Source organism: Ranitomeya imitator, chromosome 1, assembly GCF_032444005.1.
Source record: "Ranitomeya imitator isolate aRanImi1 chromosome 1, aRanImi1.pri, whole genome shotgun sequence".
In the NCBI taxonomy this organism is placed as follows: Eukaryota; Metazoa; Chordata; class Amphibia; order Anura; family Dendrobatidae; genus Ranitomeya; species Ranitomeya imitator.
Genome location: NC_091282.1, coordinates 111664393 through 111682078, shown reverse-complemented (window position 1 = coordinate 111682078; position 17686 = coordinate 111664393). Strand labels below are relative to the sequence as shown.

Sequence of the window (17686 nt, the reverse complement as noted above, 5' to 3'; positions counted from 1 at the left end):
GCACTGACAAATGAATAAACTCAGCAACTAACTACTTGCACTTTTACCTTGATGACGGTCCATGGACGTTTCAAGACAATAAGGCAGCAGAAGTTGAAGTTCCCCCCTCAGTTACCAGTTTTATATGTAAACCAATTAAAAATGCTTATTTTATCACATGATCATCTCATTTACCAGTGTAAGGCCTCAGACACACACGTCGGCCATTGATGTAATTGTTAAAGGGAATACGTCAGCAGATTTTTGCTATATAATCTGAAGACAGCATGCTGTAGGGGTTAAAACACAGATTTCAGCAATGCCTCCCTTATTAAGCTTCAAGGTGTTGTTTGCTTGCAATGATTGTTTTAGCAACAGGAGCTTATCATTGCAGCATGCTAGTATGACACGCCCCCTCCTGTGATAGGCAGCTCACTGTCTATGGACTTTATACACGAAGAGCCTGGTGTGGGCGGGGTTAGCATCCTCAGCTCCGCCTCTTGTAACATCTCAACACTGTGTGTAAGTTTACTGGGTGAAGCCATTGTAAGTGATACATCATTGGATTCAGCTTTTCTTTGCCTACATCGGCGACAGCTATAGGAAACATTCCTAAACCGGCTACGTCCGCACAAATCCATAATGCAGCCGCCGCAGAACATGTGGCAAAATCTTACCCATTGTTTGCTAAGGATTACCAGAACATTTCACAGGGGTTTTATTTCTAAGAATTAGATTTGTCAACAACTCATTCATTTTTGCTTGCAATAAAGAAAATCCAGTGCAGAAATATGAGCACATGGCAGATTTTCTAAGTAAATAACTAACCCATAAACATAAGGAGAATATTACAGTTTAGGATGCCCCGTTTTAACCCTTAGAGAGAAAAAAACCCCTTGTAAAAGTTGTCCCCTCACTCTGACACATTTAGATTTGGCATGAATTACATGGTGACCCATTCATTTAGATGGCCAACATATACCGTAATACCACATTTCACAGCTGGGAACATATATGGCTGGAGGAGAACTGCTGATCACTTCAGGCATGTGTTTGAAGACTTCCATTGAAGGAGAACTCGCCACCTTTCGTGGCAGCCTGTTCCACTCATTGATCACCCTTACTGTCAAAAAATATTTTTTCCTAATATGTAATTTGTATGTTCTCCTTTTCAGTTTCATTCCACCAAAGTGAGGAATAGATTTTATTATTTTTTTTTAAGAAAATTGCAATTACCTTAAAGGCCCACAAAGTGTAAGGCCAAAGAACCACAGGAGTGAGATAATGCAGCCAACGAAAGCATGTTTCACAATACTTATCCACTAGGGGGAACAAAAAAAGACAATAAGCAAGGGTTAATACAGTCATGCACAAATCCCTTTAACAGATGATAGACTAGCACGCAAGGGTTTGGCCACCTATCACCTTCTTCATGAAGTAAAAAGGACACAAAACTATAAAACCTCTATCAAATTTACATAATCAGGGAAACAAACTATTTCCGCTGTAATTTAGTGATAAACGATCCGGCCCCTTAAGAGAGGGAGACTGGTATGGGGCTTTCCACTGTCTCTCTATTTGGGAAGGCGAGCGAGACTCCCTGCTGAGCTGGAAGATACCAATGTGTTGGGGTGGTGTGGAACATCTATTACTTCATACTGGATGTGATTATACAAGAAGCAATACAAAACTAGAATACTGTGTATTATGGAACTTGGAGAAGGAGGAAGCGGCTAAAAGGAGCAGAAACAGGTTAATCTGTCATAGCCTTCAGTGTACAATATTGGCAATGTGCTACAGTACATAGTGACACAGATTACCCATTCAAGAAGCTTTTCCTCCACAAGAATATTAGCCAGTTTACAAGCAGCCATTTGCTTTTCTCCAACTAATAGATTAGCCTTTTCCCTGTAGTGTTCTCCTTCTGCAGGTGAACTACTTGGAAGCAGCTATGTCCTCCTCTTGCAGATTAACCCTTTAGAAGCAGCCACATGCTCTCTTACACAGGATTGACTTATTACATGACTGACAGATAGCGATATTCTGCATGAAGTAAAGTTCAGGCTTTTATTCAGTTTGTGTTGTTTGCCAATTTGTTGTCTATTTGGATGCAGTAGAGAAATGATTCACCATATTTGTACTTTACTTTTAGAGAATTTTTGAGAGAAACATGTGAATCGACTCTCCCATTGTATTCTATGGAAAACACGTCAACAAAATGGCAAAATCCAGCCAGATTGGAGGACAAGGCCCCGCATAATGTTCAGATGATGTACAGGATCAGCTCCCCTTCACATTTCGTATCTGCCAGAGTAGAGAATCTCACCAGGTTCTGCATTGACTCTGGCAAAGTAAAACCTGCACCCCTATAATATGGAGGGAAATCATCTGATTTGCTAATGACATGTGTTTGAGAAAAGACTTATAGTGTCAGTGACAAATAACTTTATAGGTTTCTCTCAAATTATAAGTCTCCTTTAAGGGGAGTCAGTCAACCCTAAATTGCATTTTACGCTAGGGACATATCCTTATGGGGGGGATTTAATTCCTATAAAAAAAAAAATGTTCTTTTTATTTGCAGCTTGCTTATTTGTGCAAATAACAACCTTATTTATATATGCAAATGATGGGGTTTGGCGCACTCTTGGCATGCTGGCCAGCTCAGCTGTAGCACCCTGGTTTTGTTGGCCACAAGTGTTGATGACAGTTTTGTGTAGACTTACAATTATATAGCATAGCATAGTAGCATAGTTATTAAGGTTGAAGGAAGACTATAAGTCCATCTAGTTCATCCCATAGCCTTACCTAACATGGCCTAACATGTTGATCCAGAGGAAGGCACAAAGTACATTGTGCGAAACGCGCGTCGGGAGTAGTGGACATCTGCATTCCCTTGTTCCCATCCTATTGGTATATATTTTGCCTTTGATCACTCTGATGGCCAATTTGTGTGGCTCACTGGTTGTATTTATCTTAAGTGTATTAATTTACTTGGTGCTTCAGTTCTTTTGATTATGTAATTGTACTTTTCATTGATTCCTTTCCTCAATCACGCCTGCCAGGACTGTATACTCTTGGGCTATGTTCATATTGCAGTTTAGGGTACCACCAGTGGCTCCATTGGGGCTTTCATCTTAAAAAAAAAAAAAAAAAAAAATGGAAAATGGGTTTTGGACATTTGTGTTGATGGGGCCAGTGACTTTAATGATGTAGAATTAGACACACTGACATCTGTCGGCAGCATCCACCGGTTTTAAGAGTGCACCAAAGCACAGCAGAAATCGTGCATGCTCCAAATAAGCGGAAACGGCTGAAAATGATGTCTGAGAGCACAATGGGACTGTCTGCACCATTTGTCCCATCAACGCAAATGCGGTTTTACGCTGCATTTTTTCTGGCCAACAGACACGTTTTTGGTGAAGAAATATCTGCAACAAATCCTTAAAGGGATACAAGTCACCCCGAAAATCGCGGGTGAGGTAAGCCCACCGGCATCAGGGGCTTATCTGCAGCATTCTGTAATGCTGTAGATAAGCCCCCGATGTTACCTGAAAAAGGAGAAAAAGACGTTATATTATACTCACCCAGGGGCGGTCCCCGCTGCTGGTCAGGTCAGATGGGCGTCTCTGGTCCGCTCCGGCGCCTCCCATCTTCATTACAAGACGTCCTCTTCTGATCTTCAGCCACGGCTCCGGCGCAGGCGTACTTTGCTCTGCCCTGTTGAGGGCAGACAAAGTACTGCAGTGCGCAGGCGCCGGGCCTCTGACCTTTCCGGCGCCTGCGCACTGCAGTACTATCCTCTGCCCTCAAGAGGGCAGAGCAAAGTACGCCTGCGCCGGAGCCGTGGCTGAAGATCAGAAGAGGACGTCTTGTAATGAAGATGGGAGGCGCCGCAGCGGACCAGAGATGCCCATCCGACCTGACCAGCAGCGGGACCGCCCCGGGTGAGTATAATATAACGTCTTTTTCTCCTTTTTCAGGTTACATCGGGGGCTTATCTACAGCATTACAGAATGCTGTAGATAAGCCCCTGATGCCGGTGGGCTTACCTCACCCGCGATTTTCAGGGTGACAGGTTGCCTTTAAAATATGCACATACCCAAAGAGTATACAGTCCTGGCAGGCTTGATTGTGGAAAGGTATCAACTGTGTAGTGGCCGCGGCCGAGTACTGCAGATCCAGTGCCATTCATTCAGATAACACTGACGTGCAGGAACGGGCCGGGGCCGCTACACTGATGTCAGGGCTTTACTGTTCAGCTCTGCATCTGCGAACATCCTGCCGCCGGCACCAGAACAGCTGATCAGAGGGGGCATCCTGTGCATGGGTGGCAAATTATTTTCTTTGGTAAGGTCATCAATATAAAAGGAGGAACCTTTTAATAAAATGTAGTTTGTGTTGTGATATCTGCTGACCATTCACTTTGTGTGGAAATCATGGCCTTTCCTCCTTAGTGAAGCCGTATTGATCACGTTCCTGGAACGTTATATATTCTACTGGGGTAACATGGATAACTCACTTGGCGTCTTGTAACCGTCTTCCCAGAAGAAAATGGTTTTTGAAACAAAACCATAAAGATTGCACACCTGCAGAAAGCAAAGACCAACATGAGAGCAAAATACCAGTGTGCAAGCTATGGCTATAGGATAAAACAAGAGAACTACCCAGTCCGACAGTGAGGTCAGATACGTATATCGATATATTCCGTATATTTTACACATATAGTAGACGTTTCATTTCCCAAAGAAGATTATCCAAAAAACAAACAACTGCAGCCATGAGATCATCCTGGAGTCAGATCAAGCAAAACAGGTTATTCAGTGACTGCATATATTACCCATCACATGAAAATTATTAACCCCTTAAAGGGAATCTGACAGTAGGATCAACCCTTCTAAGCCGTCTATATGTGCATGTAGGTCATAGGAAGCTGACTAAAATGATATCTGAATACCTGTGATCTGACGTCTTATACCAGCTCTGCAGAGAGTGCAGCCTGTCAGTCATTACATGTCTCACACTGGTAACTGCCCTTTCATTTAAAATAATCTCTGGAGGCAGATCTATATCTGGCTCATAGATCATAAGAGCTCATTTACATATTAAGAAAAATATGGATTTCTTTGGAGAAGACATCAGGTCGCCGCAGCTATCGAGGTGCCATTTTATTCAGCTTTCTATGACCTGGTTGTCCATATAGACGGCTTAGGAGGGATGATCCCACTGACAGATTCCCTTGAAGGACCCAGGGATTTTGTTTTTTTTCTTGTGAATTCGTTCCTCCCTGTTCTCAGGTACTGCAGCTCAGATCACATTTATTTCAATGAAACTTGAGCTGCAGTACAACAGAACAGCCACAAAACAGGCCTGTGCTGATCTTACACGGAGTACTTCCATCTGTCACAAGTCCTGGTCACATCTGATGAGTCCGGACATTCACCAATTTGATACTGATGACCATGGAGTCTAGGTTCTTAAAAAACATTTTAACTGTAGTGTAAAAATGGCAGTGGACAGTATTTGCATGGAGGCTACATTCACATGAATGTATGAAAAGATAGTCCGAATTTTATCAAGAAAATTGTGACATCTTTTTCTCCTATGTCATCCATGTGCAATGCGTTATTTAAGAAATTACAGCAGTTATTAGAAATTACAATATGAAATATAGTTCTCTATGTTAAGGAATTGCAATGTGCTCATAAAACTCAGATGTTATAGTGCGGCTCCGTATGGAATCAATTTTGTTTTTATGCGCAATGTAGCAGAGACAGGTAGGACAGGTTTGAGTCCTAGGTCTGCAGGATTTGATTAGATGAACTTGCCTGGCTTTTTTTTTTTTAACTAAGAACCAGAGCCTGTGTTCACTAGGTGTGCGAGTCTGCTGATGGAGCACAGTGGAGTGTGGTGAAGCTGGCGAGTCTCCAGCCAAAATGTGAGCTCTAGCTGACAGAGATATGTGCCCTGGTCTCTCTCTCTGAATGGAGACTGCGTGGGTCAGCTAGGAAAGCTGAGCAGTTTGTGAGAGCTGCAGAGAACCATGTGGAAGCTGCAGCCGGTTCAGTGTGAACTATGCCTGGAGTTAAATCCTTCTGTTTGGTGCTGGGAAATCGGGCTAAAGAGGATATCGAGACTGGTGGGATTGAGCCTCGGCTGTGTATGACGTTTGCTCTGGGAGAAAGGTCTAATCTGTTTGGGTGAGCCTGCGCTCACACATGGGACTGCTAAATGAACTTGTTACGTGTTGCGATACCTTTGTGCCCAGAAGAGGCTGTTTTTTTTATTTTGAATCCCTGGGAGTTTTATGAGAATAATAAAACAGCACCAGTTTGGACAAAATGGCATTGCCTGTGTGAACGCTACCTAATAATGCCCGAGAGTGGTTCCCTACAGCATTCATAGACTTGAATGGCTAAATCTCATCTGACACAAGGAAGAAACTAGTGCATACTATGGATTTTTTTTTTTCACATGTAGATCATTGGCACTGCTCTATTGAACTATACTGGCATGAGCGCTGTCAGATATTGTGTGAACGTGGTCTTACAAACAGCACAAGGTTTGTCCTAGAAAGCTGTTGAATCTACGACTGTCTGAAGTTACATAAAGCCGCTTTACTTTGGATTCCTGCTCACAGATCTGAGGTTGTGCGCTGACAGTAATGTAGGAGCCATTACTTTGGATTCCTGCTCACAGATCTGAGGTTGTGCGCTGACAGTAATGTAGGAGCCATTACTTTGGATTCCTGCTCACAGATCTGAGGTTGTGTGCTGACAGTAATGTAGGAGCCATTACTTTGGATTCCTGCTCACAGATCTGAGGTTGTGCGCTGACAGTAATGTAGGAGCCATTACTTTGGATTCCTGCTCACAGATCTGAGGTTGTGCACTGACAGTAATCTAGGAGCCATTACATTGGATTCCTGCTCACAGATCTGAGGTTGTGCGCTGACAGTAATGTAGGAGCCATTACTTTGGATTCCTGCTCACAGATCTGAGGTTGTGCACTGACAGTAATCTAGGAGCCATTACTTTGGATTCCTGCTCACAGATCTGAGGTTGTGCACTGACAGTAATCTAGGAGCCATTACTTTGGATTCCTGCTCACAGATCTGAGGTTGTGCGCTGACAGTAATGTAGGAGCCATTACTTTGGATTCCTGCTCACAGATCTGAGGTTGTGCGCTGACAGTAATGTAGGAGCCATTACTTTGGATTCCTGCTCACAGATCTGAGGTTGTGCGCTGACAGTAATGTAGGAGCCATTACTTTGGATTCCTGCTCACAGATCTGAGGTTGTGCACTGACAGTAATCTAGGAGCCATTACATTGGATTCCTGCTCACAGATCTGAGGTTGTGCGCTGACAGTAATGTAGGAGCCATTACTTTGGATTCCTGCTCACAGATCTGAGGTTGTGCACTGACAGTAATCTAGGAGCCATTACTTTGGATTCCTGCTCACAGATCTGAGGTTGTGCACTGACAGTAATCTAGGAGCCATTACTTTGGATTCCTGCTCACAGATCTGAGGTTGTGCACTGACAGTAATCTAGGAGCCATTACTTTGGATTCCTGCTCACAGATCTGAGGTTGTGCGCTGACAGTAATGTAGGAGCCATTACTTTGGATTCCTGCTCACAGATCTGAGGTTGTGCGCTGACAGTAATGTAGGAGCCATTACTTTGGATTCCTGCTCACAGATCTGAGGTTGTGCACTGACAGTAATCTAGGAGCCATTACTTTGGATTCCTGCTCACAGATCTGAGGTTGTGCGCTGACAGTAATCTAGGAGCCATTACTTTGGATTCCTGCTCACAGATCTGAGGTTGTGCACTGACAGTAATGTAGGAGCCATTACTTTGGATTCCTGCTCACAGATCTGAGGTTGTGCGCTGACAGTAATGTAGGAGCCATTACTTTGGATTCCTGCTCACAGATCTGAGGTTGTGCGCTGACAGTAATGTAGGAGCCATTACTTTGGATTCCTGCTCACAGATCTGAGGTTGTGCACTGACAGTAATGTAGGAGCCCCAAGGAGCAGACAGGCGATGCACACTACCGACATGCAACAGTGACAGTTATTAAAGAGTAACCAAACTTAGCTTCTTTCCCCCATAAATCTATAAAACAAGAAGCTGTGTGTATATTTTATCAGAGAAATATTCTTCTCTCCTCACTTGTCAGTCACTTCTTCAATCCTGCACTAATCATTCATTCTCAAAAGCTAAGAGATAAAATTATACTGGCTGCCTATAAAAGTTTATGGAGAGGAGAGAGGAGCGAGAAGAATCTAGCGCGGCCATTTGTGACTAAAGCCAGCAAAGGTGAAAACTGCAAATAATTCAGGACGCAAGTCTTCTAATAGCCAGAATTAGGCCTCATTCAGATGTACATTTTTCTCATGTACACAAAAAAAAAAACGGTCATATGAGCGAGATCAGTTTTTCTTGTACGCGGAGGAAAAAAAAAATTTCTCCATATTCTCCAATGTGACAGATCGTGAAAATCATACTGCGTTTAGATGGCATCCAAGTGCGGCCCGATATTTTCATGGAAGCATTGACTTGCATTGCTGATTTTGATCGGACGCTCGGATCGATAGAGACATCTCTGCGATTTTCTGCGCATCATAAAAAAAATCATGGACATATGAATGGCTCCATAGACTATCACAGGTACAAGCGCTGTCCGTGAAAACCACAGACGGCATGAAAAACAGACGACTCAATGAGGCCTAATTCCTCATGTACACACAATAACTTACTCTGAAAAGTCCCCTGAAAGGACAGGCACAAAGTCCCTGATGCCTGCAGTGTGGGCTATCCCCTGTGTGCACTGCCCTTCTCCTCCACAGTTACACTACAGGCTAGAGGGACGCAGACGTACATGGCGACACGGCTACTTACCCCAATTTTAATATAAAGATAAACTGTACAATATGGACTACTTTTAGTAGATCGTAGGACTCAAAAATACCAAGTGCCTTCAGGAACTTTATAAAGCAGAGAAGAACGATGTATCTGGTGAGTCTGCAAAACAGAAACAAGTCATGTAAGAAGATGGTAATGTGATAACCAGATGTATAATGCACCGGACCCAGCGTCACAGCCATATGAGGCTGTGACCACACAACATTCTTGTCTCACACCTCTAATGCACCGGACCCAGCGTCACAGCCATATGAGGCTGTGACCACACAACATTATTGTCTCACACCTCTAATGCACCGGACCCAGCGTCACAGCCATATGAGGCTGTGACCACACAACATTATTGTCTCACACCTCTAATGCACCGGACCCAGCGTCACAGCCATATGAGGCTGTGACCACACAACATTATTGTCTCACACCTCTAATGCACCGGACCCAGCGTCACAGCCATATGAGGCTGTGACCACACAACATTATTGTCTCACACCTCTAATGCACCGGACCCAGCGTCACAGCCATATGAGGCTGTGACCACACAACATTATTGTCTCACACCTCTAATGCACCGGACCCAGCGTCACAGCCATATGAGGCTGTGACCACACAACATTATTGTCTCACACCTCTAATGCACCGGACCCAGCGTCACAGCCATATGAGGCTGTGACCACACAACATTATTGTCTCACACCTCTTCTATTAGGCACTTGTCCCCCTGGAGCCCTCCGCTGCTTAGCACCTATCTGTATCAGAGGCCTATGTGAGTATTAATGTCTAGAAGACAAAGCTGTGTGGTGGGGGTGTCTGGGCTACACATCAATATTTATACCCAATTTACTTGTAATATCCAAGTATCAGTGCGGTTCGGCAGCTCCACACCCCATGTGGGTGACGGGGAGAGGCTGCCCGGCTCATTTCAATAATTAAGTCAGAGAAGGGTGTCTGGTTTGCCTACTAAAATGAGCCAGTTCCCTTTACACACACATTGGAGGGAACCTGGGACTGTACTGAAGATTGTGGGCACCTCTGATAATACGAGTATATAGCTCAGTTCTACATATTTATATTACATAGATACACACCCAAAATATATTTTCCACTGGACAACGCCTTTAAAGATTTCCAAATGCAACACCAACACCATGATCCCAATGTTGCTGCAGTATAGAGGACAAGAAGCTGAACGGAATGATTTGCAGGTTTGTTTAAAAAGGCTTTGTTCATTTGTAAGTAATATTTTATTCATTGAAATCCCTGGTGTTTCTGTAGATTGGAGTCCAGTGGGCGGTCCTACTAGTGACTGACCGGTATCTCTGCAAGCATGCAAACAAGGAAGGACCAATAAATAGGACCATCCAATGAATAAAAAAAAAAAAAAAAAAAAAAAAAAAATCAGTAAATAGTTTATTTTAAAAAAGGTATATTAATCTGATCAGCTCCTCCTGCGTGTCAATGTCATATACATTACTCACATGATCGTTACTACCAATAACCGGCCTCAATCACGTGTCATACAAGCAACCAACAATGCCTGGGCCAGTGAATGGCTGCACTCATCATGAGGGCTACAGTGTTGGAACAGCAGGGGATTTAAAGGGACTCGGCACAGAATAACTGTTCAAAAAAAAACAAACAAAAAAAGTACAGTCGCTTGGTGTATCATGTCGTCGCCAAACATTTAAATACACCTTCCCACCTGCTTGCTGTCCATCAATCTCCACCTCCCTCCTCTCCTGTGATTGACAGCTCTGGCTTTACAGAGGCAGTGACGGGTGGAGAGAGATGGAAACCAAGCAGGTGGGAAGATGTATATAAAGGATTGGCCGCGCCGTGAAGCACGGAGAGTCTGTTCTTGGTTTGCACAGTCATTCTGTGCTGACAGAGTCCCTTTAAAGGAAACCTGTCACCTCCAGAAAAGCCATTTACTTGCAGGTATAATGGTAATCTGCAGGTAAACATCTTTAAGTCACATCTGGTTGGCTCCAGGAGGAAAGCATCTTATACTCAGTGCACAGCTGGGCAGAGAGTGGTTAGTCGCCCTCACTATACAGCGAGTGCACTGTTATCACTCGGGCACTTTGATTGACATCCTGCTCTGAGGAGTGAAGTAAATACACCGCATTCACCGGAAAGCCCCGCACACATTAGACTAATACGGTCTGATCTCACTGATATAAAAGAGTTTGGATGAACATCAAATGTGCAGAGAGGATCCGGCTTGTCTGATTTCAGACTGTTGATCCTTTTGTTCCCTGTAACCGAGCACACAACGGCCCTCCGCAGAGTCAGCTCTGCTGTGTAGGTGGAGAAAGCTGCTGGTCCAATGAATGACCTAAAAACTATTTGGCTGACTGCAGATTACCATTAAAGCAGCAGACAGCATTTCTAGGGGGCACAGGTTACCTTTAATGGTAAATAAAGGTTATTTAGTTAAAACATTTCCTACTCTTTGGACACTTGCTTAAAATCCCAGACAACCCCATTAAAGGGATATTCCAAATGGAAGAAGGATCACTTATCCCTAGGATGGGATATTGGAGAACTTTCCCTGACCCCTGCTACATTTCTTCTATATGGGGACGTCCAAGAGCTGCACTCAGTTTGTTTCTGGCAACCCCATAGAGAATGAGTGCAGCCGCGTTCGGGCGTGTGCACTGCTGCTCTATTCTAAGAGATAGAAGTCCTAGCGGTGGGTGCAGCACCGGCAGTCGGACCACTATAAGGTCTATAAGTTATCACCGGTCCAGAAGATGGGTGGTAAGAAGTGCTGATCCTCCATAACCGAATGCTGCAGGTGGAGGCCGTCAGGACGGTCAGTTTAAAGTATTTTTCAACCCAGGAAAACCCGGCTCCACCTGCCACTATGTGACATATACAGGATCAATGGAGGAGGATTACCCCTCCTGCAACTATTGGGGAATCAGTAGTGTGGCCTGCCCTGTAGCACAGGCAGTGTAATTCCCAAGTAAAGGTGGCACTAGAAGTCCCAGCATGCTGACAGCTGCCAGCCCCCCATATGTGCAGGAGGAGACACTAGAAGTCCCAGCATGCTGACAGCTGCCCGCCCCCCCACATGTGCAGGAGACACTAGAAGTCCCAGCATGCTGACAGCTGCCCGCCCCCCCACATGTGCAGGAGACACTAGAAGTCCCAGCATGCTGACAGCTGCCCGCCCCCCCACATGTGCAGGAGACACTAGAAGTCCCAGCATGCTGACAGCTGCCCGCCCCCCCACATGTGCAGGAGACACTAGAAGTCCCAGCATGCTGACAGCTGCCCGCCCCCCCACATGTGCAGGAGACACTAGAAGTCCCAGCATGCTGACAGCTGCCCGCCCCCCCATATGTGCAGGAGACACTAGAAGTCTCAGCATGCTGACAGCTGCCCGCCCCCCACATGTGCAGGAGGAGACACTAGAAGTCCCAGCATGCTGACAGCTGCCCGCCCCCCCACATGTGCAGGAGACACTAGAAGTCCCAGCATGCTGACAGCTGCCCGCCCCCCCACATGTGCAGGAGACACTAGAAGTCCCAGCATGCTGACAGCTGCCCGCCCCCCCATATGTGCAGGAGACACTAGAAGTCTCAGCATGCTGACAGCTGCCCGCCCCCCACATGTGCAGGAGGAGACACTAGAAGTCCCAGCATGCTGACAGCTGCCCGCCCCCCCACATGTGCAGGAGACACTAGAAGTCCCAGCATGCTGACAGCTGCCCGCCCCCCCACATGTGCAGGAGACACTAGAAGTCCCAGCATGCTGACAGCTGCCCGCCCCCCACATGTGCAGGAGGAGACACTAGAAGTCCCAGCATGCTGACAGCTGCCCGCCCCCCCACATGTGCAGGAGGAGACACTAGAAGTCCCAGCATGCTGACAGCTGCCCGCCCCCCCATATGTGCAGGAGGAGACACTAGAAGTCCCAGCATGCTGACAGCTGCCCGCCCCCCACATGTGCAGGAGGAGACACTAGAAGTCCCAGCATGCTGACAGCTGCCCGCCCCCCCACATGTGCAGGAGACACTAGAAGTCCCAGCATGCTGACAGCTGCCCGCCCCCCCACATGTGCAGGAGACACTAGAAGTCCCAGCATGCTGACAGCTGCCCGCCCCCCACATGTGCAGGAGGAGACACTAGAAGTCCCAGCATGCTGACAGCTGCCCGCCCCCCCACATGTGCAGGAGGAGACACTAGAAGTCCCAGCATGCTGACAGCTGCCCGCCCCCCCATATGTGCAGGAGGAGACACTAGAAGTCCCAGCATGCTGACAGCTGCCCGCCCCCCCACATGTGCAGGAGGAGACACTAGAAGTCCCAGCATGCTGACAGCTGCCCGCCTCCACATGTGCAGGAGGAGACACTAGAAGTCCCAGCATGCTGACAGTTGCCCGCCTCCACATGTGCAGGAGGAGACACTAGAAGTCCCAGCATGCTGACAGCTGCCCGCCCCCCACATGTGCAGGAGACACTAGAAGTCTCAGCATGCTGACAGCTGCCCGCCCCCCACATGTGCAGGAGACACTAGAAGTCTCAGCATGCTGACAGCTGCCCGCCCCCCACATGTGCAGGAGGAGACACTAGAAGTCCCAGCATGCTGACAGCTGCCCGCCCCCCCACATGTGCAGGAGGAGACACTAGAAGTCCCAGCATGCTGACAGCTGCCCGCCTCCACATGTGCAGGAGGAGACACTAGAAGTCCCAGCATGCTGACAGTTGCCCGCCTCCACATGTGCAGGAGGAGACACTAGAAGTCTCAGCATGCTGACAGCTGCCCGCCCCCCCCACATGTGCAGGAGGAGACACTAGAAGTCTCAGCATGCTGACAGCTGCCCGCCCCCCACATGTGCAGGAGGAGACACTACAAGTCCCAGCATGCCGACAGCTGCCCGCCCCCCACATGTGCAGGAGACACTAGAAGTCTCAGCATGCCGACAGCTGCCCGCCCCCCCACATGTGCAGGAGGAGACACTAGAAGTCCCAGCATGCTGACAGCTGCCCGCCCCCCCATATGTGCAGGAGGAGACACTAGAAGTCCCAGCATGCTGACAGCTGCCCGCCCCCCACATGTGCAGGAGGAGACACTAGAAGTCTCAGCATGCTGACAGCTGCCCGCCCCCCCACATGTGCAGGAGGAGACACTAGAAGTCCCAGCATGCTGACAGCTGCCCGCCTCCACATGTGCAGGAGGAGACACTAGAAGTCCCAGCATGCTGACAGTTGCCCGCCTCCACATGTGCAGGAGGAGACACTAGAAGTCTCAGCATGCTGACAGCTGCCCGCCCCCCCCACATGTGCAGGAGGAGACACTACAAGTCCCAGCATGCCGACAGCTGCCCGCCCCCCACATGTGCAGGAGACACTAGAAGTCTCAGCATGCTGACAGCTGCCCGCCCCCCCATATGTGCAGGAGGAGACACTAGAAGTCCCAGCATGCTGACAGCTGCCCGCCCCCCACATGTGCAGGAGGAGACACTAGAAGTCTCAGCATGCTGACAGCTGCCCGCCCCCCCACATGTGCAGGAGGAGACACTAGAAGTCCCAGCATGCTGACAGCTGCCCGCCTCCACATGTGCAGGAGGAGACACTAGAAGTCCCAGCATGCTGACAGCTGCCCGCCCCCCCATATGTGCAGGAGGAGACACTAGAAGTCCCAGCATGCTGACAGCTGCCCGCCCCCCACATGTGCAGGAGGAGACACTAGAAGTCTCAGCATGCTGACAGCTGCCCGCCCCCCCACATGTGCAGGAGGAGACACTAGAAGTCCCAGCATGCTGACAGCTGCCCGCCTCCACATGTGCAGGAGGAGACACTAGAAGTCCCAGCATGCTGACAGTTGCCCGCCTCCACATGTGCAGGAGGAGACACTAGAAGTCTCAGCATGCTGACAGCTGCCCGCCCCCCCCACATGTGCAGGAGGAGACACTACAAGTCCCAGCATGCCGACAGCTGCCCGCCCCCCACATGTGCAGGAGACACTAGAAGTCCCAGCATGCTGACAGCTGCCCGCCCCCCCATATGTGCAGGAGACACTAGAAGTCTCAGCATGCTGACAGCTGCCCGCCCCCCCATATGTGCAGGAGACACTAGAAGTCTCAGCATGCTGACAGCTGCCCGCCCCCCCATATGTGCAGGAGACACTAGAAGTCTCAGCATGCTGACAGCTGCCCGCCCCCCCACATGTGCAGGAGGAGACACTACAAGTCCCAGCATGCCGACAGCTGCCCGCCCCCCACATGTGCAGGAGGAGACACTACAAGTCCCAGCATGCCGACAGCTGCCCGCCCACAAGTGCTGGAGCAGAGCACACACAGGCCCGGCTATGGCACCTCCTCACCTGGACTCCGGGGCATCCACAGGCCCCAGCCTGCCGCTGCTCATCACATTGCTGCTGTACTTGTCGTCCATGCCGGCGGCTCCCTATAGCGTCATGTAGCTGCTGCTGTAATCTGCCCCCTCCCGTCTACAGGCCGGGACACCCGCGGAGGGCCCTGCGGGACGGCGAGTACATGAAAGGAACCGAGTGACAGCCGCAGCCCGGACACATATTCCGGATACACAGCCTCCAGCACTGCCAGCTCGCCGGCCTGGAGTGCTGATGGAAGCGTCACCGGTCACATGACAGCTACAGTACGGAAAGAAACAGGGAAAATCTTACTCAGACGTGTAAGAAGCGTTTTCCAGAGAAGTACAGGGAGGCGGTGGGGACAAACTTCATGGCACTGCGTTTCCTGGTCTTTTCAGACAGGAAAAGGTTCCAGTGACTGCATCCCACGTGATACATCCACATTGGTGAATCCACATGAACATTGCCTCTGAGAAAGCAGCCGAGAAATGCTCCAGGTCTAAATACAAACACTATGGATATGTGCACACGTCAGGATTTCTTGCAGAAATTTTCCTGACAAAAACCGGACATTTCTGCCAGAAATCCGCATGCGTTTAATTCGCGTTGTTTGACGCGTTTTTGGTGCGTTTTTGTGCGTTTTTTCCCAAATACATAGAATTTGCATAGAAATGAACATGCTCCTTTTTTTTACCTCGATGCGTTTTTTTTTCGCGGAAAAACATCATGTGCACAAAACATACAGAATGCATTCTAAATGATAGGATGCATAATGTATGTGTTTTTAAAGGGACTCTGTCACCTGAATTTGGCGGGACTGGTTTTGGGTCATATGGGCGGAGTTTTCGGGTGTTTGATTCACCCTTTCCTTACCTGCTGGCTGCATGCTGGCTGCAATATGGGATTGAAGTTCACTCTCTGTCCTCCATAGTACATGGCTGCACAAGGCAATCTTGCACAGCGCAGGCGTGTACTATGGAGGACAGAGAATGAACTTCAATCCAATATTGCAGCCAGCATGCAGCCAGCGGGTAAGGAAAGGGTGAATCAAACACCCGAAAACTCCGCCCATATGACCCAAAACCAGTCCCGCCAAATTCAGGTGACAGGTTCCCTTTAATAAGTTTTTATAGCGTTTTTATCGCGAAAAAAAGTGAAACAACCTGAACGTGTGTACATAGCCATAGGGCTCCATTCACCTGATATTCAGCACAAAAAGATCCAGTGCTCTATGGTCTGTAATCACTTACAGCGACTTTCCCATCTTCATAAATGGCTATTGTCTGATGGGATTTGTAAAAACAAACAGTTTTGCAGTTGACTAATTATTAAAATTTTAAGTCATTCTTGAGATAACACTTTTGTTTACAGTCTGTTGCCTTGGAGACCGGCCACCACTGCTAGACAGCAGACCATGGGCAGTGCTTTGGCTAGGTTCAGATTGCGTTAGTGCAATCCGTTTAGCGCCTAGCGCTAGCGGATTGCGCTAACGCAATGTGTTGTAAAGGGGTCGCGTTAAACGTCCCCGCTCTCGCAGATCGGAGATCTGCAAGAGCGGGGAACGGACCGCGGCGCCTCGGACGCTGCAAGCAGCGTCCGCGGCGCACCACAAAACACCGGCACATCGCTAGCGCGTGCCGAAAATGGCACGCGCTAGTGATGCGCGTCCCCATTGCTGTTAATGGGCGCGCTAACGGATGCGTTGCACGGCGTTAATTTCGCCGTGCAACGCTGTCTGTTAGCGCGGTCCGATTAACGCAATGGGAACCTAGCCTTACAAGATCTTTTCTTTTGAGCTTGTAATAACTGTTTTGAAGCTGTCCAGGAGCGCTGTTACCTCCTAATCCCTAGTTTCAGCGCAGCGTTTATGAGCTAGAAAGCAGCGGTAATCGGTCAGAAAGCAGCCGAAAGAAAGGACAAATGGTGAGATCTCATGAACAGCTGCAATTTTTAGAAACCGTAAATTGCAAAAGTTCTTGTTTTTACATTTCTCCCCTATACAGTGTTGGACTGGAGAACACAGAGCCCACCAAAGAACATAATTCTGGGGGCCCGTCATCCATGTACTATAAAAACAAGAAAGGCTAAATCTTCAACAAAAAGTAGGACGCTGTGTACATTAAGATGAAGCTGAATATCAGAGACGTCTTTCTTCTTATCACTATACGGACTACATTGGACCAACATGGGATCTAGTCAGTTAATACAACGATCAATGGGGGATGGTGTAGGGTAATGGTTTTCTGTGTGTTTTTTTAATAAGGTATTTGTGTTTTTTGTAACACTTTATTACAGCATTATTAATTGAGGTATCTGACAGACACCTTTAAATTATTCTTACTGGGGCTTAGTGTGAAATGACCCCCCACACTATAAATTCACTGCCTAATGCACCATGCCTGGGGCGGCTGTACGCTGTCATTGTTAGATTAGGCGC

At 47.8% G+C, this 17686-nt stretch overlaps 1 protein-coding gene across 1 annotated transcript in view; it reads right to left on the bottom strand.

Annotated features, from left to right (window-relative positions):
* Nucleotides 1–15519, bottom strand: part of SLC30A5 (solute carrier family 30 member 5) — a 41014-nt gene extending 25495 nt beyond the window's left edge. The window contains exons 1-4 of the mRNA XM_069749721.1: nt 15241–15519; nt 8885–9007; nt 4499–4565; nt 1216–1301 (exon numbers count right to left, since the gene is read on the bottom strand). Coding sequence (XP_069605822.1) covers nt 1216–1301; nt 4499–4565; nt 8885–9007; nt 15241–15311 — 347 coding nt within the window. The 5' untranslated portion in view covers nt 15312–15519. The remainder of the gene's footprint in view (nt 1–1215; nt 1302–4498; nt 4566–8884; nt 9008–15240) is intronic.
* Nucleotides 15520–17686: the final 2167 nt, after the last annotated feature.